The following is a 22,905-nucleotide window of genomic DNA, read 5'->3' on the forward strand; positions in this document are numbered from 1 at the left end:
ACTTTCTAACACCTCTCCTACAGAAACTCAAACACAGTTTGTCAACTCATTTTTTCTTAAACTTCCCTAATCCCATCTGTTTTTTCTTTGTTCCAGTTATCCACTGCTTCTGTAATGTCCTTCTTTTGTGCAAATCCTAAACCTTATTCTTTCTGAAGCATTCTTGGATTATATCAATTACAAGCCATAATCCTTCCTCCTGAACCATCCTTTGCCCACATCTCTGGTGTTCTTATGGCATCTTTCTCACACTGTATTAAAGTCATCTGGGATATTTTTTTTAAGATTTAAAAATGGGTTGAAATAAAGGAGAAATGGGGCTGCAGAAGAAAGCTTCCCTGGTATGAAGACAGATTAAACTCTGATGTCCTTCCTTACCTTAGTGGACATTGTGCATGAAGGCCTCATCCTCACATCTGGAAACTTGAGTTTTCTGTGTCCTAGAATTAATGTGATCTGGGAGTCTGGTTCATATTAACAGTAAAACTCACAAGAGAGCAATATATAAGAGTGCCAGTTCATTGATGTACCCTGCTGGAGGCCTATACTGATATTTAATTACTATTCTCCTATGCAGAGCACTAGTCTCTCAATTTTCTATACCTGGGTTTTGGAAAGCTGAATTAGTAACCAAAAAATTGCTTGATGAACACAGAATCAGAGAAAAATGATGTCTAAAGGACTGTTTGTTCATGCCTATGGTAAGGCTTCCCCACCCTCCATCTCTTTTTACAGAGTTCTTGTAAGCAGAAATCATGTTTACTTCACCAGATTCTTTCTTCATTTCTGGAATGTGTTGAACTGACTTTTTTTTTGGTCTTTCTAACAATCTTCTCTGCTTTCACTCTGATGCTCAATCTTCTGTTTACATTTTCGTTTGATATGTTGCTGTGCAAAGATTTTGCTCCTGGCCATTTACCAGTATGCATTGAATTTACAATTCAAACTTGTGGCATTCTGGGAGCCACTTATGAATTAAAGGCATCTCTTTTCAGATCATTGATGAGTGTGGGTTAAGGACCAGGTCTTGCCTCTGAATCCCTTTGTGCTCTCCTTTATTGTCTTACCCATATTGGGCACTGAATGAATGATTGTTGACTGAAATAAAATACTAAAGAGCATTTTTTATGGTTATATTTTAAAGCTAACATTGTTGTCCAGTCATTCCTTAAAAGCACATAATTTCTGGAAGAGTTGTCAGTATTCAAGAGGACCTTTGCTCTTTCTCACTAATTGCATTAGTTTTTGTTGATCCAGAATATATATTTTAAGCAGTTATTTTACACTGGGGGAAAAACAGTGAAAATAGCTTGTAAAAAACCCAAATGAAAGCTATGTTTGAGTTTGCATAATTTACCTTTCAAATTGTACCTAAGATTTTAAATCTGTATGTGCATAGAAAATACTGAGTGCATTTTTTTCCCCTCTAAACTTGAGTTGAACCTCATTAACCTTGATAGGCTATTTGTATTCATAAGAATTTCAAGCATCCTTGATCAATGATTCCCCCTGATTTAATCTCAGCCTCCATCTTCCATCAATTTATTCTTCTTGGAAAAAAAATTTGACTTTTAAATTCAATGAACTTCAAAGAAAGAAAAAAAACAAAGTGCTGTACATAATTTAGATTAATTGTTGAAAGTGATAATTGAGTGACAACTGACATGATTATAGATTAGCATAAACTTAGGACTTAATGCCAACATTTACTTTTAAGAAGAGAAAGGGTAGTGGAGAACAAATGGTAATCGATAGTAACTTTTTAAAAAAATATATATTTTATTGATTTTTTACAAAGAGGAAGGGAGAGGGATAGAGAGTTAGAAACATCGATGAGAGAGAAACATCGATCAGCTGCCTTCTGCACACCTCCTACTGGGGATGTGCCCGCAACCAAGGTACATGCCCTTGACCGAAATCTAACCCTGGGACCTTCAGTCCGCAGGCCGATGCTCTATCCACTGAGCCAAACCGGTTAGGGCGATAGTAACTTTTTAAGAGTCTCATGCTCTACCGACTGAGCTAGCCGGGCTCGATAGTAACTTTTTAAAAATGATTAGTACAGTAGGAACTGAAAGAAGGGTCCTTTTACCATGTTTTTAGGTTAAACTCTTTTTTAAAAATATATATATTTTATTGATTTTTTACAGAGAGGAAGGGAGAGGGATAGAGAGTTAGAAACATTGATGAGAGAGAAACATCGATCAGCTGTCTCCTGCACACCCCCTACTGGGGATGTGCCCCCAACCAAGGTGCATGCCCTTGACTGGAATCGAACCCGGGACCCTTCAGTCCGAAGGCCTACGCTCTATCCACTGAGCCAAACCAGTTAGGGCGGTTAAACTCTTTTGATTCTTGCATTTCTTATATAAAGCTGTCTACTTTACTATGCAATAATGCCCCATTCAATACTACTTTGAAACCCTTCTTAAAGGCCTATATGGTCTTAGTCATCTTAATTACCCTGTCTCAATTTCCTATTTCCTATTTCCTATCTCCACTGCGTTGGAAGTGGGGTTCTTGGGGTGCCCCTGGAATAATCATTTCCAGAGACCCCCATGGGAGGATGAGATATGGTAGAAAGCTTTATTTCTATGGAATTGCTTCCCTCGGTTTCTAAAATCCCATTTTCCTTAGTCCAGTCATAGAAGAATTGTAGCTGGAGTTTCAGTAAAGGTAGAAGCAAAGCCAATGTCCAGAGTTTCCTTTCAATGTTGGAGCAGGGTCCAATTCAGCCTCAGGGTAGTTACAGTCTATTAGTCCATTGTGGGTGGGGTCCCTATGGCTGTGGGCCATATGGGCAAATGCAGAGAAGTAGTAGCAAAAGAACCCCACAAGCCAGGAGACAAGTTTCCTTGAGAAAACTTGTTTCCTGAGATCAAAAATTTCTTTGTTTAGGGGTTAAGTATCCCAAATCTTCAAGGGCTTGCAGTGGCCATGCCCATTCTGGCCAACAACCTTTTCCCCTGGTATGATTGCCTGTCACCCCAACTTTACTGGGCATGCATCTATCTTCCCTTTGTCCAGTCCTCTTTCCCAGTGATTTGCAGGGAACTTGCCTATAATGTCTGGCCTTCCCTTTGCTCCTTTTCTATTATTAATAACTAGCTAATTTCAACGGTATCATTGTTGTACTTCTTTTTATCTTAATAACTAGAGGCCCAGTGCACGAAATTCGTGCACGGAAGTAGGGGACTCCCTCAGCCCGGCCTGCACCCTCTCACAATCCGGGACCACTGGCTCCTAACGGCTCACTTGCCTGCCTGCCTGATCGCCCCTAACCGCCTCTGCCTGCCGGCCTGATCATTCCTAACTGCTCTCCCCTACCAGCCGTATCGCCCCTAACCACTCTGCCTTTCCGGCCTGATCACCCTTAACCGCTCTCCCCTGCGGCCTAATCACCCCTAACCGCCTCTGCATCGGACCCCGCCACCGTGGCTTTGGAAGACGTCCAGTCTATCCAGTCTAATTAGCATATTAACCTTTTATTAGTATAGATTTCTTCCTTATCTAGGTGCATGTTGTAAAATAAGGTATCATCCGAGTACTAAATAATTTTAATCAGATTAGATTATAAAGAAAACAAATATTTGCAGCAAAACTTTATAGACAGGCTAAATTTGTCAAATCTAGTGGAGAAGAGGTCTTCCTGTTAATACAATGTAGTGTATTATGTCTGGACACTGATTCACACCCCATTTCTGGGGTCTGTTGTTTTTTTGTTTTATTTGTTTAGTGAATTGTTTGGGGTAGTTCAGTGAAACCTATTTTCTCCTATAGTGTGCAGTCACTTCTCAGAGGATGCAGCCTTGGGTATGTGCAGTCTTTTTTTTTTTTTTGATTAAGGTATTACATATGTGTCCTTCTCTCCCCATTGCCCCCACAACCTCCCACTCATGCCCTCACCCCCTACCCCCCACCCCCCAGTGCCTATGTCCATTGGTTAGGCTTATAGACATGCATACAAGTCCTTTGGTTGATCTCTCCCCTTTACCCCCACCCTCCCCTAGGTTTATCAGTCTGAGGTTTGACGGTCTGATCGATATGCTTCTCTGTCCCTGCATTAAAAAACTGTGGTACATCTACACAATGGAATACTGTGCTTTGATATATGGGCAGTCTTTCAGGCTACCAGGGATGATTGTGGGTTTAGCTGGATTCTCCCTGTCTAGTTTCCTGATTTCCCAATTAAACCTCTGGCTAGTCTGAGTCTGTTGATATCTAGTTTTTAGCTTCTCTGCTAATTGCTAGCTTAATATTCTTTTTTATTTTCATTTTTGACAGTCTGATTCAATTAGACTTGGGTGTGTTTTTTTTTTCTGGGGTAGGGTGTTATCAGTCTTTGGGGGCATTCTCTGATCCCAAGAGGGTTCTTCTTAGCTGTCTTTTCCCTTGATTTTCTCTATTAAAATTATAGCTGATCTGTCATTTCACTGGTTGCTACTAGTACTATGGAAATTACCAGCCTCTCAAATGTTCACCCCCAAGATCTCCATTGTTTTTGATATCAGCCTTAGGCATGAATTTCCTAATGCTCTGTTACAAAGAAAGTCAGTTCTTCTCAGTTTATAAGACCATTTCTCTTTCTCACCAGAGCCTCTGCATCACTGCAGTGGAGTGGAGTTCAGGGACTGTAGCCTGCTTCCCACTGGAGGACACTACAGCTCTTCAAATGTGGTGCTGGTGCGGAAGGTGGTCTCTGACCTTTTCAACTTGCCTTCTCTTATGGAACCTTCACTGTAGACCTACTGTGCCTACAAGTGGGGCCTGTTGAAGGAAGGGAACCTCAGTCCTTTGGCTGTGCTTGTCTGAAATAGAGCTTCTGCAACACTGACCAGGGGCTCTACTGCTTTGAGGGTGAATCTGTAGCCTTAGACTAGGGGTTGGCATAGAGTAAGCCTGTCTTCTTGGCTATACCTGGCTGGAGTGGTTTCAGTCACACTGCGCTGGGGAAGGAGCTTTGGGAACGGGTTGTAGCTCAGATGCCACAGTCTCTCATTCTCACCAAGATTTAATAGATTTTTTAAAATAAATGTTTCTCCATTTGTTCTGTGCCCTTAGGATAATTTCCAGATGCGTTAAATGATTTTTATTATTTAAATGATTTTTACCAGTTGAATGGTCATTTTGTTGCTAATAGGGTCTTTTAAGCTCCTTACACTGCCATTCTGGAAGTCTTGCTCTCTGGGAGAAATAGTGTATTGGTTAGAAGAAAATATCCACCGTGAATCACAGAGAGTCAAAAAGATGGAAAATATAGTAAGCGCACATCACTTAATGGTGTCAATAGGTTCTCTGACTTTAAGTGAAACAACATACTAGTATAATGAAATCAGTTTAACCATAGGCTAATTGCTATAAGTAGGAGTAAGTTCCCATAGCATCTCATCAGCATTATAACAAAACATGTTGAAAAAAAAAATGATAGTATTTGAGGGCCTACTGTACAGAAAAGTTTGTAAAAGCTATATGGGACATAGTGAAAAGGTCTGAAGTTCTAATATGTATGTAATTGGAATCCTAAAAGCCAAAGAGAGAGTGGAACAGAAGCAATATTTGAAGAGAATAGACAGCAATCCACATAATTAAGAAGTTCTGAGAACCCCAAGCAGGACAAATACAGTGAAAATCACAACCAGATATATCACATTAAAATTAGTAAAACCAAAGAGAAAGAGAAAAACCTCAAATGCATTTAGAAGAGGAAGTAGACACATTACCTTAAAAGATCAAAATGGAAACTTTCTGATATCTTCAAAGCACTAAAAGAAAGTAATTGCCAACCTAGATCCATACCCATTAAAAATATCCTCCAAAAGTGAAGGTGAAGTAAAGATATTTCTGGACAACAAAAACTGATGAATTCAGTTTCAATAGAACTGCACTAAGGAAAATACTAAAGGTAATTTTTTTGAAGGTGAAAGGGAGAACAAAAATCAGCAGGGAATGAAGATAATAATGTAAATGTAAATGTATTTTACTACCAATGGCTAAGGTGGTGAATTTTGTGTTATGTGCATTTTTCCACAATAAAAAAATAAAAAAAATAATAATCTATTTATTAACTCAGTAGACATACAAAGGGATAGCTTTAAGGGATGTTTCTTTAATCAGCCACTCAAGATTCAGACAAAGCAAAACCATGTGCTCTCTTTACCAATGAGAATTCAAGACATGGCTCCAACCCAATTTCACACCATCCAGTCACAATGCCACCTGTTGAGTTCTATGTATGGTAAAGTTAAAATTAAATAAGATTTAAAATGGAAATGAAAAACTCAGTCACACTGACCTCATTTCAGGTGTTCAATAGGTATATATGGCTAACACTGATATAAAACATCACTGCTGAAAGTGCTACTGGACAATGCTAATCTAGAACAACCACTAATTAATATCAATATAATGACTTGATATTCTCTATAATTTTATTTATTTTTTGTTAATCCTCACCAGAGGATATTTTTTCCATTGATTTTTATTGAGAGTAGAAGGGAGGGAGGGAGAGGGAGAGAGAGAAACATCGCTGTGAGAGACATCAATTGGTTGCCTCCCGCACGTACCCTGACTGGGGCTGAGATAAAACCTGCAACCCAGGTAGGTGCCCTTGACTGAGACTTTTGGTAGTTAGTTTATGTGTGCCACGAGAAGAACTTTATTGGACCTTTAAAGCTACACTGAAAAAAAAAAAACCAATGAATCATATTTAGCCACATTGCTCCTAAAAAAATGTATTGTCCTATTTATTTTTATTGAGAACAAAAAGTTTTTTTGCACTCAAGTAAAATTTATGCAATTTACTTTTAAAATTAAAAGAGAGACAATATACATAATCAACATTAGGAACAAGAAGGGGCTCTAGCCCTAGCCAGCCGGTTTGGCTCAGTGGATAGAGCATTGGCCTGCAAACCAAAGGGTCCCGGGTTCAATTCTGGTCAAGGGCATGTACCTTGGTTGCAGCCTCCTCCCCAGCCCAGGCCCTGGTCAGGGCACGTGCAGGAGGCAACCAATCAATGTGTTTCTCTCACATCAATGTTTCTTTTTCCCTTTCCCTCTCCTCTACTCTCTCTAACAATCAATGGAGCCCTAGCTGGTTTGGTTCAGTGGAAAGAGCATCGGCCTGTGGACTGAAGGGTCTCAGGTTCGATTCCTGGTCAAGGGCACATGCCCTTGTGGGCTCAATCCCCAGGGGGGTGTATGCAGGAGGCAGCCAATCAGTGATTCTCTCTCATCATTGATGTTTCTATCTCTCTCTCCTTCTCCTTTCCTCTCTGAAATCAATAAAAATATATTTTAAAAAAATCAATGGAAAAATATTCTTGGGTGAGGATTAAAAAAAAAAAAAAGAAGGGGCTCTACCAATAGATACAAAGGAGAAGAAAAATTTGGTGGCCAGTGTGGGTAAGTGGTTAGAGTGTTGGCCTGCACCCTGAAAATGGCTGTTCTATAATAATGCACAGCCATAATATTATGTGACATTTAGTTTCTCCTCCTCACTATGTTATTAGAAATAAAATTTTTCTTTAGTTGAACCATGTAATTTATCTTAGTCCTGTCAGCTGCCACATCAAAATTGGTAAGACACAGGTGTATATCATTCATTGATACCTGCTTTGGCCTATCATATGTCATAGCAGATATATATCCACAGGTTGTTCTACCACCATGAAAAGTGCTAAATACCATTCTGCTTCAAGTAGAGCAGTTTTGTCCTATTTATATGCAAATGTTCTCCTCTTAAAGTGCCTACTTTAGTTAAACATCAGAGTTGCAGAGTTACAATTAATAGTCCAATAGAGTGAGAAAAATTAAGAAAACACAAATGTACTTTGGGATTTGTGTGCCAGGGTCAGAATTTCCCTAGTGTGCTGCTGGGGTCTAGATGTTAATTACATGTTCCCTTGTGTTTTAAGTTAAACAATCTGAAGAAATGTGTATTTAAAGTGTTCCTCATAGTGAACATTATGGCTAATGAAACAGAAGTTAATATTTTATTTCTTCACAAAGAGATGAATGTATTTAATTAATTGAACATTATTTTCTGTACTTTGCTTAAGCTTAGTATTATGTTTCATTAAAAAGTACAAGGAAATTGTAGTTGTATGAAGCAGATATGTTCTCATAGGATTTATGGAGAAATAATTATTTTTAATCATTGAGAAGTCTGAGGAACCTATTATTTGAAATTAATATTCTTTGTGCATCTCTGCTTCATTTGGCAAACAAGTGATAATAGTACATGTGGTCAAAATTGGTTTGATAGAAAAGAAAGAAGATTATATTTTTAAAGGAAGGATATTTGTGATGTGGTTACTACAGTCTTCTATGTGACTGATCCCTAATTGTTTGAAACATTTTTTAAAGATTATTAATATGAGTTTTTGCATGGGTTAAAAAATAATCGACTCACAGATTTCAGTATATATTCTAGATTTAACCAACAGTGACTTAAAAAAAAGTTTTAAATAGGATGATTCCCGTGGCCTAATTTAGCTACCTGTAGGAATATTTTGGGACTACCCTACTTGTTTTGATTGACTTGAGTTCTTTTATTTGAAGAGACTTGCCTTAGTTCTCTTAACTGTGGAAAATTGGTTAGTTATCCTCTCAGTATCAGTTCATAAAGCACCTAAATTATACCAAAATGAATGAGTTCATCAAAACATGCAAGAATATGTCAAGCTAATTTCCCAATAGAAGTGAGTGGGGCATGTCTTAATTAAGAATCTGAGACTTTCAGGTGAAATCTTATTAAATCTGTTAGTTTTTTTGTTTACTCAGTAAAAGCAAAACTTTATATTTAGCTTTTAGTGTGGGAAATAGAACTGCTCTAGGTATTTTATGCAATAGTTGTTTATATTATTGGCAGAGCTGACCCTGCCTAGGCTTCCAAGAAAGTAGAGATTCACTACAGAACAAAATAAAGTATGTCTCTATGACCTCGCTGGCCAGCAGCAAAAGGCTAAATTAGCAAGTATATGGTCCCTGCTTCACTTCCACATGCTGTATCTCTCTACACTGCGTCTAATTTGGCCTCAAAACCTAGCTCAAGGGAATGCTGCGCTTTTGGTTTTGCAGCCTCCATGAAATAGGAGAATATATTAGCAGGAGGTGGGGAGAGAGGCCTGCTATTGGGTCAGACACAACAGTGCCAGTAATCAGGTTTCCTTTAGTTGAGAAAGAACTCTGCCTTGTATTTTTCATAGCCCTCGAACCCAGCCTGTGCCTGTAGTTGACACTCAGTGAATGCTGGTTGAATTAATGTTAATCCTAATATCACATTTATAAATACATGTCCATCCATTAGTAACATTATATTCATTCTGTAGTTTTTTGTTTGTTTGTGTTTTTTATTTTTTTGGCTGGGATTTTTTTTTAAGCTTTCTGTCTATTTTAGTTTAGTTAAAACTAAATAATCTATAAATGCAATTAACTAGCCACATGGGAATTAAAATGTTCCATCATGCTGGAAAATAGTTTAATTTCAATACCAAAAATGTAAACAAAATGTTACTGTTTTGTCCTGTGCAAGAGTCAGCCACCTTCCTCACTGGTTATTTGCATCTCATTTTGGATATAATGTCCCCTGTTCTCTCAATCAGTGTTTTCATCTTGTTCCTGCTTTAAGGACGTCATATTTTGGGCTGGAATTAGTCTAATCCTTGTTCACAGAGTTAGTATTAAGGATAATTACTCGAATTATATTTCAAATGGTGTCCTGCTTGAGGCTTGTTTGCTATTTACTAGCTTTATTTTAGTTCTTTGCTTTTTTGTTGTTTATGTTCCTGTTTTTGTTCTTGTAAAGAACTGAGCTTTCAAACCTCAGAGGGAAGGTAGGGGAGGGTGGGAGTTAGGGCGAGAGATCAACCAAAGGACGTGTATGCATGCATATAAGCATAACCAATGGACACAGACACCAGGGGGGGGAGGGCAGGAGCAAGGGCGGCGGGCAATATGGGGATAAGGACACATATGTAATACCTTAATCAATAAAGAAAGGAAAAAAAAAGAATTGAGCTTTATATGCCTATATGCTTTAAGCAGCATTTTTGTCTTAGTGTATCATTTTGATGCACTCCGTTGCTGCTTTTCACTGTACTGCGTTTCTAGAAACTGTACTGTAAAATAGATCATTCTATTGTGGTGTGTATGTTTTTATATGAGAAATACTGTAATTAAGAATTGTGTTTCCAACTGAGGAGTTTTCACCAAACAGTATGCTTAAAATGAACTTGTCACCAAAGACAAGATGTAAAAACTCAATCTCTATAATAATTGAAATGGAAAATTCTTCATTTTCAGTAAAATGAGGATAATACAAACTCACGTAATTTTACAGTGTACATGTTTACTCTAGTATACTAAAATATGTGTGTATATCTACAACCATTCCATTAGATATATTCAGTGTGTCTAAAAATGACAGGCTAGCTCTTATAAACATTATAATAGCTAATATTTTCCCCTAGAATTTAGAAGGGGGGCTTTCTCAGATATTATTAAACTGTTTGGGAAAATTGAACAAGTGACTTCTTCACTAATTTTTCATTAGTAAATAGAGGCTTTACAAATGATTGTATTTCTGTATCGCTTGGCCCTAATTTGGGATTATTGTTTTCAAACATTGCAGAATCAGATTATTTTGAAATTTTACAAAAGGCTTTATTTGTGAATGTTTGGGAGATGTGTCTTATTTATTAACAAGAGATTTTCTTGTTAATTTTTTTCCTCTTCCCCATTCTCAACCCCCTTTTCCTACTAACCCCAATATTAAGGGCTCTTTAGTCAAGAAAGAAGGCATTAAAGGGCATCAGAGTGCAGGAGGGTTAGCCACACTCTTGCCTTGGTGGAGGGTGGTGTGTGTGAGTTCTGTGATTGGCTGGCGTGGGCATTCATTTTCGATCTCTGTTGTCTCTCTTCTCTGTACCTCCTCTTTCTCTCTCTCTTTCTCTTTATTACTTTCAGTAGCAACTGTTGAATTATCTTCTTTTTTGTTCCCTTAGCCACCACCTAATGATGTTAGTTCAGGGCACTTTTTTTTCTTTGAGAAAAAAATCATTGTTATAAAACATTATATAATCAGATAAAAACACTGGAAAATAGATGTAAGTATAGATTAGGCTGTATAAGTTGGGAAGAGAGACAAAATTTGAGATGGATAAGAAAGAATTGCTCATATATATCACGTTTATTAAAAATAACTTTATGTGCCTGTCTCCCTAACCAGGCTGTGTGGTTCTCTGGAGCAGTAGAATGCAGAACCATGCCGTCTTACTCATCTTCGGGTCTCAGCCCCTTGGATGTTGCTCAGTGCAGTAAATATGTAATGGACTGAATGGAAACATACCTGTATTTTCTTCAGAAAGACTGACTAGGATTTTTTTTCTTCTTTTCCATTTCGAGTCTCTTAAATGCCATACTTGGTTCTTATCTGTTATAAGCCAGCTTCATTGAATTTGATTGCTGAAATTGAATTCAGATAAGAGAAGAATTGGTTCTAAAAGTCCATTCCTGCTTCAAAAGGATGGTCTTCAATTATTTTTAATGTCATCATAATATTTTTAATATCCTAGTCTTAGCATAATGTCCTTTGATAATTAATCTTCTCAAACACGGATCTGGTCATGCTATTCTCTTACTGAAAAACCCTTTGAAAGCTTACAGTGGATTTCAGAATCCCCCAATCCAATTTCTGACCTTATTTTCCAATGTCTTTTTAGCCTTCTTGAACTATGACTCTACAAACAGCCACCAATGGCCCACTCTTTGGCTCTCATTCATGCTATCATGTCTTGCTTTAGTTTTGTGGCGGGATCGAATGAGATAATTGTATAAAACAGTTACACAATTCATTGCACTACTCAAGTACTCAATATATTTCAGTAGTAGCTGTAATTTTTTATTTATTATTATTATTACTAGAGGCCCGGTGCACAAAAATTTGTGCACTCTGGGTGGTCCCTCAGCTTGGCCTGTGCCCTCTCGAAGTCTGGGACCTTTTGGGGGGTGACTCATCTTCGGGTCTCAGCCCCTTGGTTTAGGCCCACTCTCTGGGGAATTGGGCCTAAGCTGGCAGTCAGACATCACTCTGACAGCCTGGGAGCTCTCAGGGGATGTCCACTTGCCAGTGGGGAGTAGGCCTAAGCTGCAGTCGGACATCCTTAGCGCTGCTGAGGAGGCGGGAGAGGCTCCTACTACTACCGCTGTACTGGCAGCCATCAGCCTAGCTTGTGGCTGAGCAGAGCTCCCCCTGTGGGCGCACACTGACCACCATTGGGAAGCTCCTGCATTGAGCATCTGCCCCCTGATGGTCAGTGTGTGTCATAGTGACCAGTCATTCCCAGTCTTTCTGCTGTTAGGGTCAGTTTGCATATTACCCTTTTATTATATAGGATAGAGGCCTGGTGCACAGGTGGGGGCTGGCTGGTTTGCCCTGAAGGGTGTCCTGGATCAAGGTGAGGGGCTGATGGCTGTTTTCAGGCTGGCCACACCCCCTTTAGGGTGGGGGGTCCCCACTGGGGTGCCTGGCCAGTCTGGGTGAGAAGCTGAGGGCTGTTTTCAGGCTGGCCAAGCCCCCGGGCGACGGAAGCTCCCAGCCTCTCCTTTTTCACTTTTTCTTTTTTTATTCTGGGATTTATTTACCTTCTATAATTGAAACTTTGTTGCCTTCAGTGGAGCTCATAGACGGCTCCTGCTCGCTCCAGCTCTGTGGCCAGCTGGAAGCAGGTATCTGGGGTTTATTTATTTTCTATAATTGAAACTTTGTTGCCTTCAGTGGAGCTCAGAGCCGGCCAGGAAGCTTGGCTTCCTCCATCACTGGAGCAACCAAGCCTCCTGCTCACTTCAGCTCCGTGGCTGCCGGCCGCCATCTTGGTTGGGTTAATTTGCATATAGTCGCTCTGATCGGCTGGTGGGCATGGCTTAAGGCATAGCAAAGGTATGGTCAATTTACATGTTTGTCTTTTATTAGATTAGATTAGCTCCTTTTCATTTAAATCTCGGCTCATATGTCACCTCCTAAGAGAATCCCTCCCCAGCCACACTGTAGAATATAGACCTCTTCAGGTAACTGTCTATCACATTTTAGCACCCAGGACTATCCATGTTGTAATTTAGCTGTGAATAGCTCCCATTTAGATTATTAGCTTTTTTGGTGTTGAAGCCAGGTCTTATTAACCTTTCCATATGTGCCTAACACAGAGGGTTTGTTGAGGGAAAAATGGATACCTCTCATGATTACTGCTTGTTAATAAAGTTAATTTACAACATAGTGGTAAAACTTTTAAGTAAGGGAAGGAGGACAAACCACTATCACGAGGGTTTTCTGATCTCATTTTAGAATCTGTCACATAAATAAGTGCACAGTTCTCAATTTACTGTTATGTTTGCATGGACAAAGGAGTGACTCATCTCTTCCAGGCTGCACTGAATTCAGCAAACTGAGCAAAGCGAACCTGTTGCTAAGAAAATGAAGCTTGTTTTCGAGGCATTATTTTGTATCTTTGCCATAATGTCAAACCATAACATTAATCAAGAGAGAAACTTTATTTAAGCCATAGTTCAGGAATAATGCAATCTGGAACTGAACAATCTGCCATTAGCCTGAGGGAGTTGGTAAATGCTTCCAGTCTCCATTTGTAGGTGTCTTAGTACAGTGCAGATGATATTTATTGTTTGTTCAGCTCGCAGCATCATCTTAGCCTCCCGAAGCCCATCTTATTTGGACACATGACCTTGTCATGTTAACTTTGTCATCCCAGGTATTTGGAAACTAAGGTGCAAGAAGAGCAGCTTCTGGGCCACATTGTAAGCACTTATTTCTCAATTTGTCACTCCCTTCCAAAGCTTTACAATAGTGCCTTAATGTTAATGATTACAATATGATTTTACTTGTATGAAATGTTATATAAAAGCAGTGTCCTCTCATTTTTAAAGTTAAAAGTAGATCTACATGCCCTGGCCAGTATGGCTCAGTTGGTCAGGGCACATACCCAGGTTGAGAGTTCAATACCTGGTTGGTGCACCTAGGAGGCAACCCATAGATGTTTCTCTCTCACATTGATCTCTCTCTCCCTCGCTCTCTCTGTCTCTCTCTCTCTCTCTTCGCCTCTCTAAAATCAATAAAAAATTTTTAAACATTAGATCTGCACCTATTCTATTCAAATTAAAAATATGTATGAATCATGATGGTTTAGTGAAAGTTCTAAATGTATTATTGACCAACTCTGCTTTAGGGAAGCTAGATTTTTAAGAGCTTGGGTTATATTATGGATTAGATAAATATTTCAAATAAATTTCAGTTTATTTAAAAATCTGTCCTACAGTGATTCATGTAAGCTTGAGATAAGTCCATCAACTTATAACAGTACTAGAGGCCCAATGCACAAAATTCGTGAAAGAGTAGGCCCTCCTTCCCCTGGATGCTGGCATTGGCTTCCCTCTGGCACCTAGTACCTGGGCTTCCCTCCGGCACCCGGGACCTGGTCTTTCCTCTGGCTGCTGGCAGGCACCCAGGATCCAGGCTTCCCTTGCAGCCCAGCTTTGTCCGGAAGGTTGTCGGTCTAATGAGCATATTATGCTTTTATTATTATAGACTAGAGGCCCGGTGCATGAAATTTGTGCACGGGGAGGGGGAGGGGGGGTGTCCTTCAGCCAGACATGCACCCTCTCCAATCCAGGAGCCCTCAGAGGATGTCCTACTGACAGCTCAGGCCTGCTCCCCATGGTTCTCTGCTCTCTGTGGGGCCTGCCTGCTCCACACCATGGCAACGGGCAAGCAGGCCCTGCTGGGCGCTGCCTGCGGGCCACACTTGCCTGCTTGGGGGTCCCCGTGGTGACCCACCAACAGGCCCTGCTGGGAGCTGCCTTTGGGCTGCACTTGCCTACTCGCAGATCGCTGCGGCGACTTGCCACGCCCGGCGACTCGCCAGCAGGCCCTGCTGGGTGCTTGCCTGCTTCGGGTCGCCACAGCAATGCCTGCTGGGCTCATGTGGCTGGGGTGACACCGCCAGCATCCTGCCCCAGCTGCTATGGGTGCTGCCATCTTTGTCGCAGAGTGATGGTTAATTTGCATATTACTCTTTTATTAGATAGGATTAGAGGCCTGGTGCATGAAAATTCATTCACTGGAGGGGGGTCCCTCAGCCCAGCCTGCCCCCTCTCACAGTCCAGGAGGTCTCAGGGGCAGGAGGTGACTTGGCAATCAGGGGAAGGTGACACCCATTACACCTCTGCCGATAGCACAAGCCTTGGCCGGCCCTGGTTACCTGCACCTCGGGCAGCCTTGGGCGGCTGGGCAGCCACCATCCTAGGCTTGCCTGCGCCTCGGGCCAGCCCTGGGTGGCTGAGGGGCTGAGGGGACTGGGGGTCTCCGGAGGCAGTCATGTGGAGAGGGCCCAGCCTTGCTGTGTGTCTGCCTCCCCGGTGGGGCTGAGGGGACTGGGCGCTACCATCTTGTGGCTGTGGGCACTGCCATCTTTGAGGGTGTGGCAGTCAATTAGCATATTCCCTCCTTATTGGCTGTGGGCGCCGCCATATTTGAGGGTGTGGCAGTCAATTACCATATTCCCTCCTTATTGGCTGTGGGCACTGCCATCTTAGAGGGCAGGGCAGTCAGCATATTCCCTCCTTATTGGTTGTGGGTGCCACCATCTTTGCGATGGTGTGAGGGTCGATTAGCATATTCCATTTTTATTAGATAGGATGTTGATTTAGCTTTAAGTTCCTTTATTTAGAGCCTTTTAACTGTACTCTGAAATATAGTGTAATTTGTACTGTTTGTCATCGTGCTCATTTTTTTGTATGAATTTTTATTTTAACAAAATTTTAGGAAGTGAAATATTACATGATTGCTATGATAATCAGAAAACATTGATATTTTGTTGGGCAAAATCCTGTCTTATTAAAATTAATGCACATTGTTGTTCTCATCAATAAGGTCTTCTATCTATTTTATTGGTGTTCATTTGGTCGATACATATTTCCCTGTTTTGGATAATGAAGTAGTTGGAAAAAGAAAATATTTTTATAAAAATTATTTTCAACTAATGTGATTATAAAATATATAGAAAAGGACTCATAGCCTGGCTGGTGTGGCTCAGTTGGTTGAGCTTCATCCTATGCACCTAGATGTCAGCTGTTCGATTCTGATTTAGGGCACATGCCCAGGTTTTGGGCTCAGTCCCCAGTAGGGGGCATTTAGATGGCAGCCAGTTGATGTTTTTCTCTCATTGATGTTTCTTTCCCTCTCCCTCTTCCTTCCTCTTTTTGAAATCAATTTAAAAATTCTATATAATAAAGAGGTAATCTGCAAATTAACCCTCACGCCCTTACAAGATGGCTGCCTATGACCAGGCTGGCAGGGGGGTTAGTGAGGGATGACCAAATGACTGAACAAGCAGGCTGCGTGGGGCAACCAGGCCAGTAGGGGGGTTAGTGAGGGACGACCAAATGACTGAACAGCAGGCTGCGTGGGGCGACCAGGCTGGCAGTGGGTTAGTGAGGGACGACTAAACAACTGAACAGCAGGCTATGTGGGGTGACCAGGCCATCGGGGGGGCAGTTAGGGGTGATCAGACTGGCAGAGGGGGGCAGTTGGGGGTGACCAGGCTGGCAGGGGCAGCAGTAAGGGCTGATCAGGTCAGAAGGGGGGGCAGTTAGGAGTGACCTGGTCAGTAGGTGGGGCAGTTAGGGGTGATCAGGCCAGCACACAGAGGCAGTGAGGGGTGATCGGGGAGGGGGGGCAGTTAGGGGTGACCAGGTAGGCAGGCAGGTGAGTGATTAGGAGCCAGCAGTCCAGGATTGTGAGAGGGATGTCCGACTGCCGGTTTAGGCCTGATTCCCAGGATCGGGCCTAAACTGGCAGTCAGACATCTCCCAAGGGGTCTCAGATTGCAGACTGGGCTGAGGGGACCGCCCCCCCCCCCCCAAGTGCACGAATTTTATGTACCGGGCCTCTACTATATATATAAAAAAAGAAAAGGACACTTTTCTAGATTGGTTGCTAATGAAATTTAATGCAGATGATTCCCATTTCAGTGACATTAGAGACTCTTGTTTGATATATTATGCATCCAATTTTGACAAGAATCTGTACCTAATATTTCACCTGCTTTATTTCTAGAATTTAACACGTGAATTGGACAACAAGGAAAAACAGCAACTACAGATGTTGGATCAACTTAAGGAGATCCAGAATCACTTTGAGACGTGTGATGCCAAGTGCAAGCAAGCTGACCACCAGATCTCCGAGCTGACGCACCATGCTGAGGATGCAACCAAGCAGGCTGAGCAGTACCTCCTAGAGTTCCAGCAGTCAGAGGCCCTGAGGCAGGAGGCAGAGAAGAGGAGAGAGGAGCTGAAACTGAAAGCTCAGGATTCCATTAGGCAGTGGAAGCTGAAGCATAAGAAGTTAGAGCGAGCAATGGAGAAACAATCTGAAACTCTGGATCAACTGACAGACAAGAATAATCAGGTATAAACGCCAAATTCCTAAGGAATTATTTTTGCTGTGACCAACCATTCATTCATCTGTCCTGTGAACAAACACTTATGTGCCATGCTGTGCATATAATCTATCAAAATGTCCTTGATAGAAGAGTGTTTATGTCTTGACTCTTTCAAGGTAAAGAGTGATTTTGTTTTGTTTTTTAATCTTTTTAAAGCCTTTTTTTATTCCATGGCTTTTCAGAGTTGGCCCTTAAAATAGATCTAACCCCTCCTCCAGTTTAATTTTTATTTCCTTACATTGAAATCATTGCTTAATACTCATGTGTAAGAAAATCACAAAATCTTTTTTAAGAATTATGTGACTTTTCACCCAAGGCATATATTTTATAATTTCATTTCTTGGTATTCTTCAACTTAAGTATTTGTTAAAAAGAAGCATTTAAAAATGCAGTAGTTACTACTTGACCATTTTGTGGCAGCCACTATAATGGGTTTAGTTAGATGACTGATATCGATAATCTCACTGAATAAATAGTATTTTCAGATCACAAGCCTCTTTAAGACCCTGCTTTTGTGCCCTTTTGATAGCAATGAAAAGCATTTCACTGATCTATGTATGCATTTCACATCATCTTTTCTCTTGCATAATCAGTTACTTTAAATGGATTTTATGCTCCTATGTTGATTTTCCAGTATATCTTTGGGTTGAATTAAACCCAGATGTTTATAAGATAACTAGAAAAGGTGCCCCACCTCCCGCTGTGTGAGGAGGCACCCTGTGGGCCACCGCGGGAGTCAGGCTGGACTGGTGCCTCGGGCTGCTGGGACCCACGCCTGACTCGCGCAGCACCGGGCTGCCGCGGGAGTCAGACCAGACTGGTGCCACGGGTGGCCAGGACCCATGCCTGACTTCCACCCCAGGCCCTCCCTGCCCTTCTGCCTGTGTCTGCTCCGGGGCTGCCCAAGCTGCCATCGTGGCTCTAGCAGGCCCCCCGGTGTCTGTCTCCATCTCCGCTCTGGGCCTCACCTGCGCACACAACCTCCTCCTGTTTGGTGGTGACCTGTTATGGCATCCAGGCCTAATTTGCATATTATCTCTTTATATGTATAGATAAGCAGGAAAGTCATGATTTGATTTTTATCCATGTTTAGTTTGGTTTATCATTTCTTTGTCATTTGTCACTTGTCAAGAACTATGAACATAGCAGGAAAGCCATGATTTGATTTTTATCCATGTTTAGTCTTGGTTTATCATTTCTTCTTTGTCATTTGTCACTTGTCAAGAACTATGAACATTCTAAGAATAATCATCATTTGGATAAGTTGACTTTCTTTAAAAAGAAAACAAAATGTAAGACATTTACATTCGTGAAATCAATTGTCAGCACATAAGAGTGACAGGTCTTTGTTTCAGGTGAGCTGTCATGGAAAAGATATTTTACCTCTTACATAGGAGTTTCTCAGACCTATAGACGATGGAGGAAGTGATCGCTTGGCCCTCACTGTGGATGCTTGCTTTCCAATTTAACCCAGCGGGCTCATTCTGGGTGGACCAGTTGCCCAAACGTAAACAGCTCTAAAGCTTTCAGACTTGAATCTGAACTGATTTGATTCCAGGAAATTGCTCAACCTTGATTATTCTGCTGTCAGCCTGGTCTGGCAACTGGTTCAGTGAGCCTGCCTATAAGGGAGGTTGCTAGGGGGAACAGTGGTTGGGGGGGATTGATTAATTGAGAACCATCTGGGGATTTTACTTAATTAGAGGAAATTTAGAAGAGTCCATGCCATCAGACAGTATCCTAATCCATGGTGCTGAGAGTTTTCTAGATTGAGCTTTTCAGAATATTAAAGATTGTTAAACAATCATTTTTCAGATACTCCTGATATAATTTTTTATCACTTAGCATTGCTAATGATAAGCAAAGAAGTAGTTTTAAAGTGATTGCCATAGTTAGGGTAGTATCACAATTATCACAGCAGGCATTGTAATTTCCACTTTAAAAGCCTTAAAATTAATGCAGCATGTTGCAGTTAGAGCAATGGTTAATCAAGGAAGAAAGGGTAACATATATTTCACTGCAAATGCATGTGTCCAGTAAATCTGTGTTGTGGAAATGCATTGTAAATAAATTTGGGGAAAAGTATTTTTATACATCTTACTGAATAATACCACTAATGAGAATTTGATTCTTAATACAATCTCAAAGCCATCTTAAGGCATTAGTAATACAGCCTACTCTTCTTTTTTTTTTTTTTTAGGACTAATTATTTTCAAAAAGTGCCTCCAGGGTATATTTGGAAGTGTATATTAAAATAAAAATTATACTGGTTGACAAGTAAAACACATTATGGTTTAAAGAATAAATTAATTGTTTAATAAGTAGCTTTGTTGAGCCATTTTATATGGTCAAAAGATATAATTTTTGGATTTTAAAAATAGTTCTGTGCATACTTCCTTATCTTTTAACAGAATAATTTATTTTCTGCTTTAAGATTTTCCAGTTAAAAATACATTAGAAGGGCCCTGGCCAGATTGCTCAGTTAGTTGGCTTGTTGTTCTGTACACCAAAGGTTGTGGGTTAGATTCCTGGTTAGGGTACATACCTAGGTTGCAGATTCGATCCTGGTTGGAGCATGTACTGGAGGCAGCTAATCAGTGTTTTTCTCTCTCTCATGGATTTTTCTCTCTCTTTTTATCCCTTCCTCTTTCTATCTAAACATATCCCCTGGTTAAGATTAAAAAAACCCAACCTTTATTAAAAATTACGTTAGAAGGCTAATAGCTTTTATTTTCCTAAATATTGCTCTGTGCTCTGATTTATTTGCTTTTTTTTTGCTTTTTACATTTTTGGAATCTTGGTAGACTATATATATATATATATATCATCTTAAAAACTACTTAATTACTGAAGGATATGGAATATCAGTCAAATGGCATATCATTGCAGAAACAAACAGAAATCAGATTGTATACTTTCCTTTCAAAGACAATGGCATGGATGTATACATCAGGGAATCATGGTGTTCTTTAGGATATGTAGATGAATGTGTATTGGAAGACCTAAAATTCTATAGATACATATAATCTACTCATAAGTTGTGACGTTTTTGTTCTTATTAATTAATTAATTAATTAATTTAAAATTATAGTTGACATAAAATATATTAGTTTCAGGCCAAAAATAAGCATGAAACCTTTGTTTTACTTTTGAAGTGCTGTTTGAAGTCATTGGCTTTTATACATGCTTGGAAAATGCTAAAGAAAAAAACAACTGATTCTGTTCATAACATATGCTTTTCTGAATGTTCCAAATTCATATATCTTTTTAACATGAACAATGGGAATCCTCTTAGGTTATGTGTGTGTGTATGTTTGTGTGTGTTTTCTGAATTGGCAGAATACTTGGCTTGCTCGTGTGTCTTGAGCTTTTTGTTTGATAATCTTTGACTTCAAGAATCTTATATTGTCATTTTTCCTTCTGTGTATTGCTTTCATGCTGAGGAGAAACAAGAGCAATATGTAATAAATACTGTCTTTTAAAGTTTGAATTTTTCATGTCTAAAGAGTGAGAAGGATCAATGCTTAAGTGAGTACTTTTAAAATATGTAAGCAGTCCTATCAAATGCTATTAAGGAAAGGATAGATCACTGATATATATTGTAGGGCCAAAGTAGTTTACAGTTGTTCATATGGAAAATTATACAATAATTAATGCATAATAATATAAGAATAAACTCTGTTTTGTGTACTCACAACTGTAAGCCTACTTTTGCCCCACCCTGAATTAGCATAATTTAGCAATCTGCATGTTCCCTCACAGGCAAATAAATAACTTATTATTACTATTTTTAATTTCCTTGTCCACCTTTTAGCTAATTCAAAAAAACTACGTGTCCTTTGTCATCAGGCCTTTGAGGAGTTCGCTCCTACTCCTATGTCCACCATGGTTTTAGACAGTCTCATTCTTTTGGCTTTACCAAGCCATTACAGTTCTTTCATAATCTTTACTTACAGCTGACCTTCTTTGGAAGCAGGGTTTTCTTGGTTAGAACATTCTCCCTATTGTTCCTGACTGCGATGTATTTTTCCATTATGTGTCAACATTTCTCATGGATTTTTACACCTGACTTCCCCTCAACCTGTTTCATTACATGCAATTTTGGCCATTATCTTTGGCGACCTCAAAGTTTCAGTCATTAACCTATTTAATTCTGTATCTTCATACTTCACTAATTTCCTAATTTACCTTCAGACCACTCAGCAGCTAAGTTCTGTGACTAAAATTTGTTATCATTTGTAATTTCTGTATGTTCAGATCGCTAGTTCCAAAATTACAGTCTCTGATCTTACACATTTCCTCTTTCCCCCTTTCCTTTTTGAACCATTGGCATTTGATTTTCATCTTCCTGCATTTCTCTGGTTGTTCAGTCATTTCCTGCAATCAGTTTTTTCCCCGTCAGACTGGACTTCTTAAAAAGCTACTCTGATGACATGCTCACTGGCATCTTTAATTTCTTCTTCCACCTCACACATTTTACTGACCTGCAATCTATAATCAACCCAGCTCTCTACTTTTTCCATCCCCACACAAACTTACATAGAAATGTCAGTGGGCTCCTATAGTGGTCTTGGTTACCTCCCCACCCCAATCCATTCCATTCCATTCCATTCAGAAATTCATGTGGCCCAAGTACTAGGCATGCAAGCCTATTCTGATCAATAAATAAAGAATTCTCAATGAAGTCTGTTGGGGAGCTTTGGGTAAACATTTACTCGCAAATGATGCATGAGAAGAGAGCTTTTTTCCTTCTCTTGATGTTGTATTTGGCTGGAATGCCTGGAATGGCCGAAGCTGTCTTGCTATGGTCCTGAGAATGAAGCCTCACACAGAGAGGGTATTGCTGAGAGAAATGCAGAGAGGTGGACCTGAGATTTGACGTACTGTGTCTGCAGCAGTCCTGTCTCGGGAGATGATAATAAATTACCTGGTGGTTTAAGCCAACTTGGATTGTAGTTTTTCTCTTATTCTCAGTAGCTGATGTGAAACAGCAATTCTAGGTGCTATTAGTGAAAGAACCTAAATATAGGATTGGCTAAATGGAGAAGTGGGGTGATGACAGGGAGGATCATACATTTCTAAAGGGAAAGTTGGCACATTTTACTGTGCTATTGGAAGTAGTTGGTTTAACCATCAGAAGGCATACCTTGGGGCATTGATGCTGCGCCTCAGAGTGTGGTATTAAGTGACCAGTAAGAAAACTTTAGGATGTTGGCGTATGTTGTGTACTTCTTGCTGCCTTCAGAAAGGTCCTATAAGAGAAAGACAAGTATGGGTTAAAACTGGTCTGTCTAAAAGCAGAGAGCTAAATTTTGGTGTGGAGAAATTGAAAATCTGCAACCTGTAATCCAAATTTTCTGAGTATGATAATTTGGAGTCTTTTAGGGTTGGAAAAGTC

General features: G+C 40.1%; 1 protein-coding gene across 7 annotated transcripts in view; it reads left to right on the plus strand.

The window, feature by feature from the left end:
* The window catches only part of CEP128 (centrosomal protein 128kDa), a 342,764-nt gene that overhangs the window by 99,701 nt on the left and 220,158 nt on the right, over nucleotides 1–22,905 (plus strand). For all 7 annotated transcript variants that reach the window (XM_005860142.2, XM_014534684.1, XM_014534685.1 and 4 more), the window contains one exon: nucleotides 17,123–17,473. In XM_005860142.2, the coding sequence (XP_005860204.2) occupies nucleotides 17,123–17,473 (351 nt within the window). The remainder of the gene's footprint in view (nucleotides 1–17,122; nucleotides 17,474–22,905) is intronic.

The sequence above is a fragment of the Myotis brandtii genome, unplaced genomic scaffold, assembly GCF_000412655.1.
Source record: "Myotis brandtii unplaced genomic scaffold, ASM41265v1 scaffold132, whole genome shotgun sequence".
Lineage (NCBI taxonomy): Eukaryota > Metazoa > Chordata > Mammalia > Chiroptera > Vespertilionidae > Myotis > Myotis brandtii.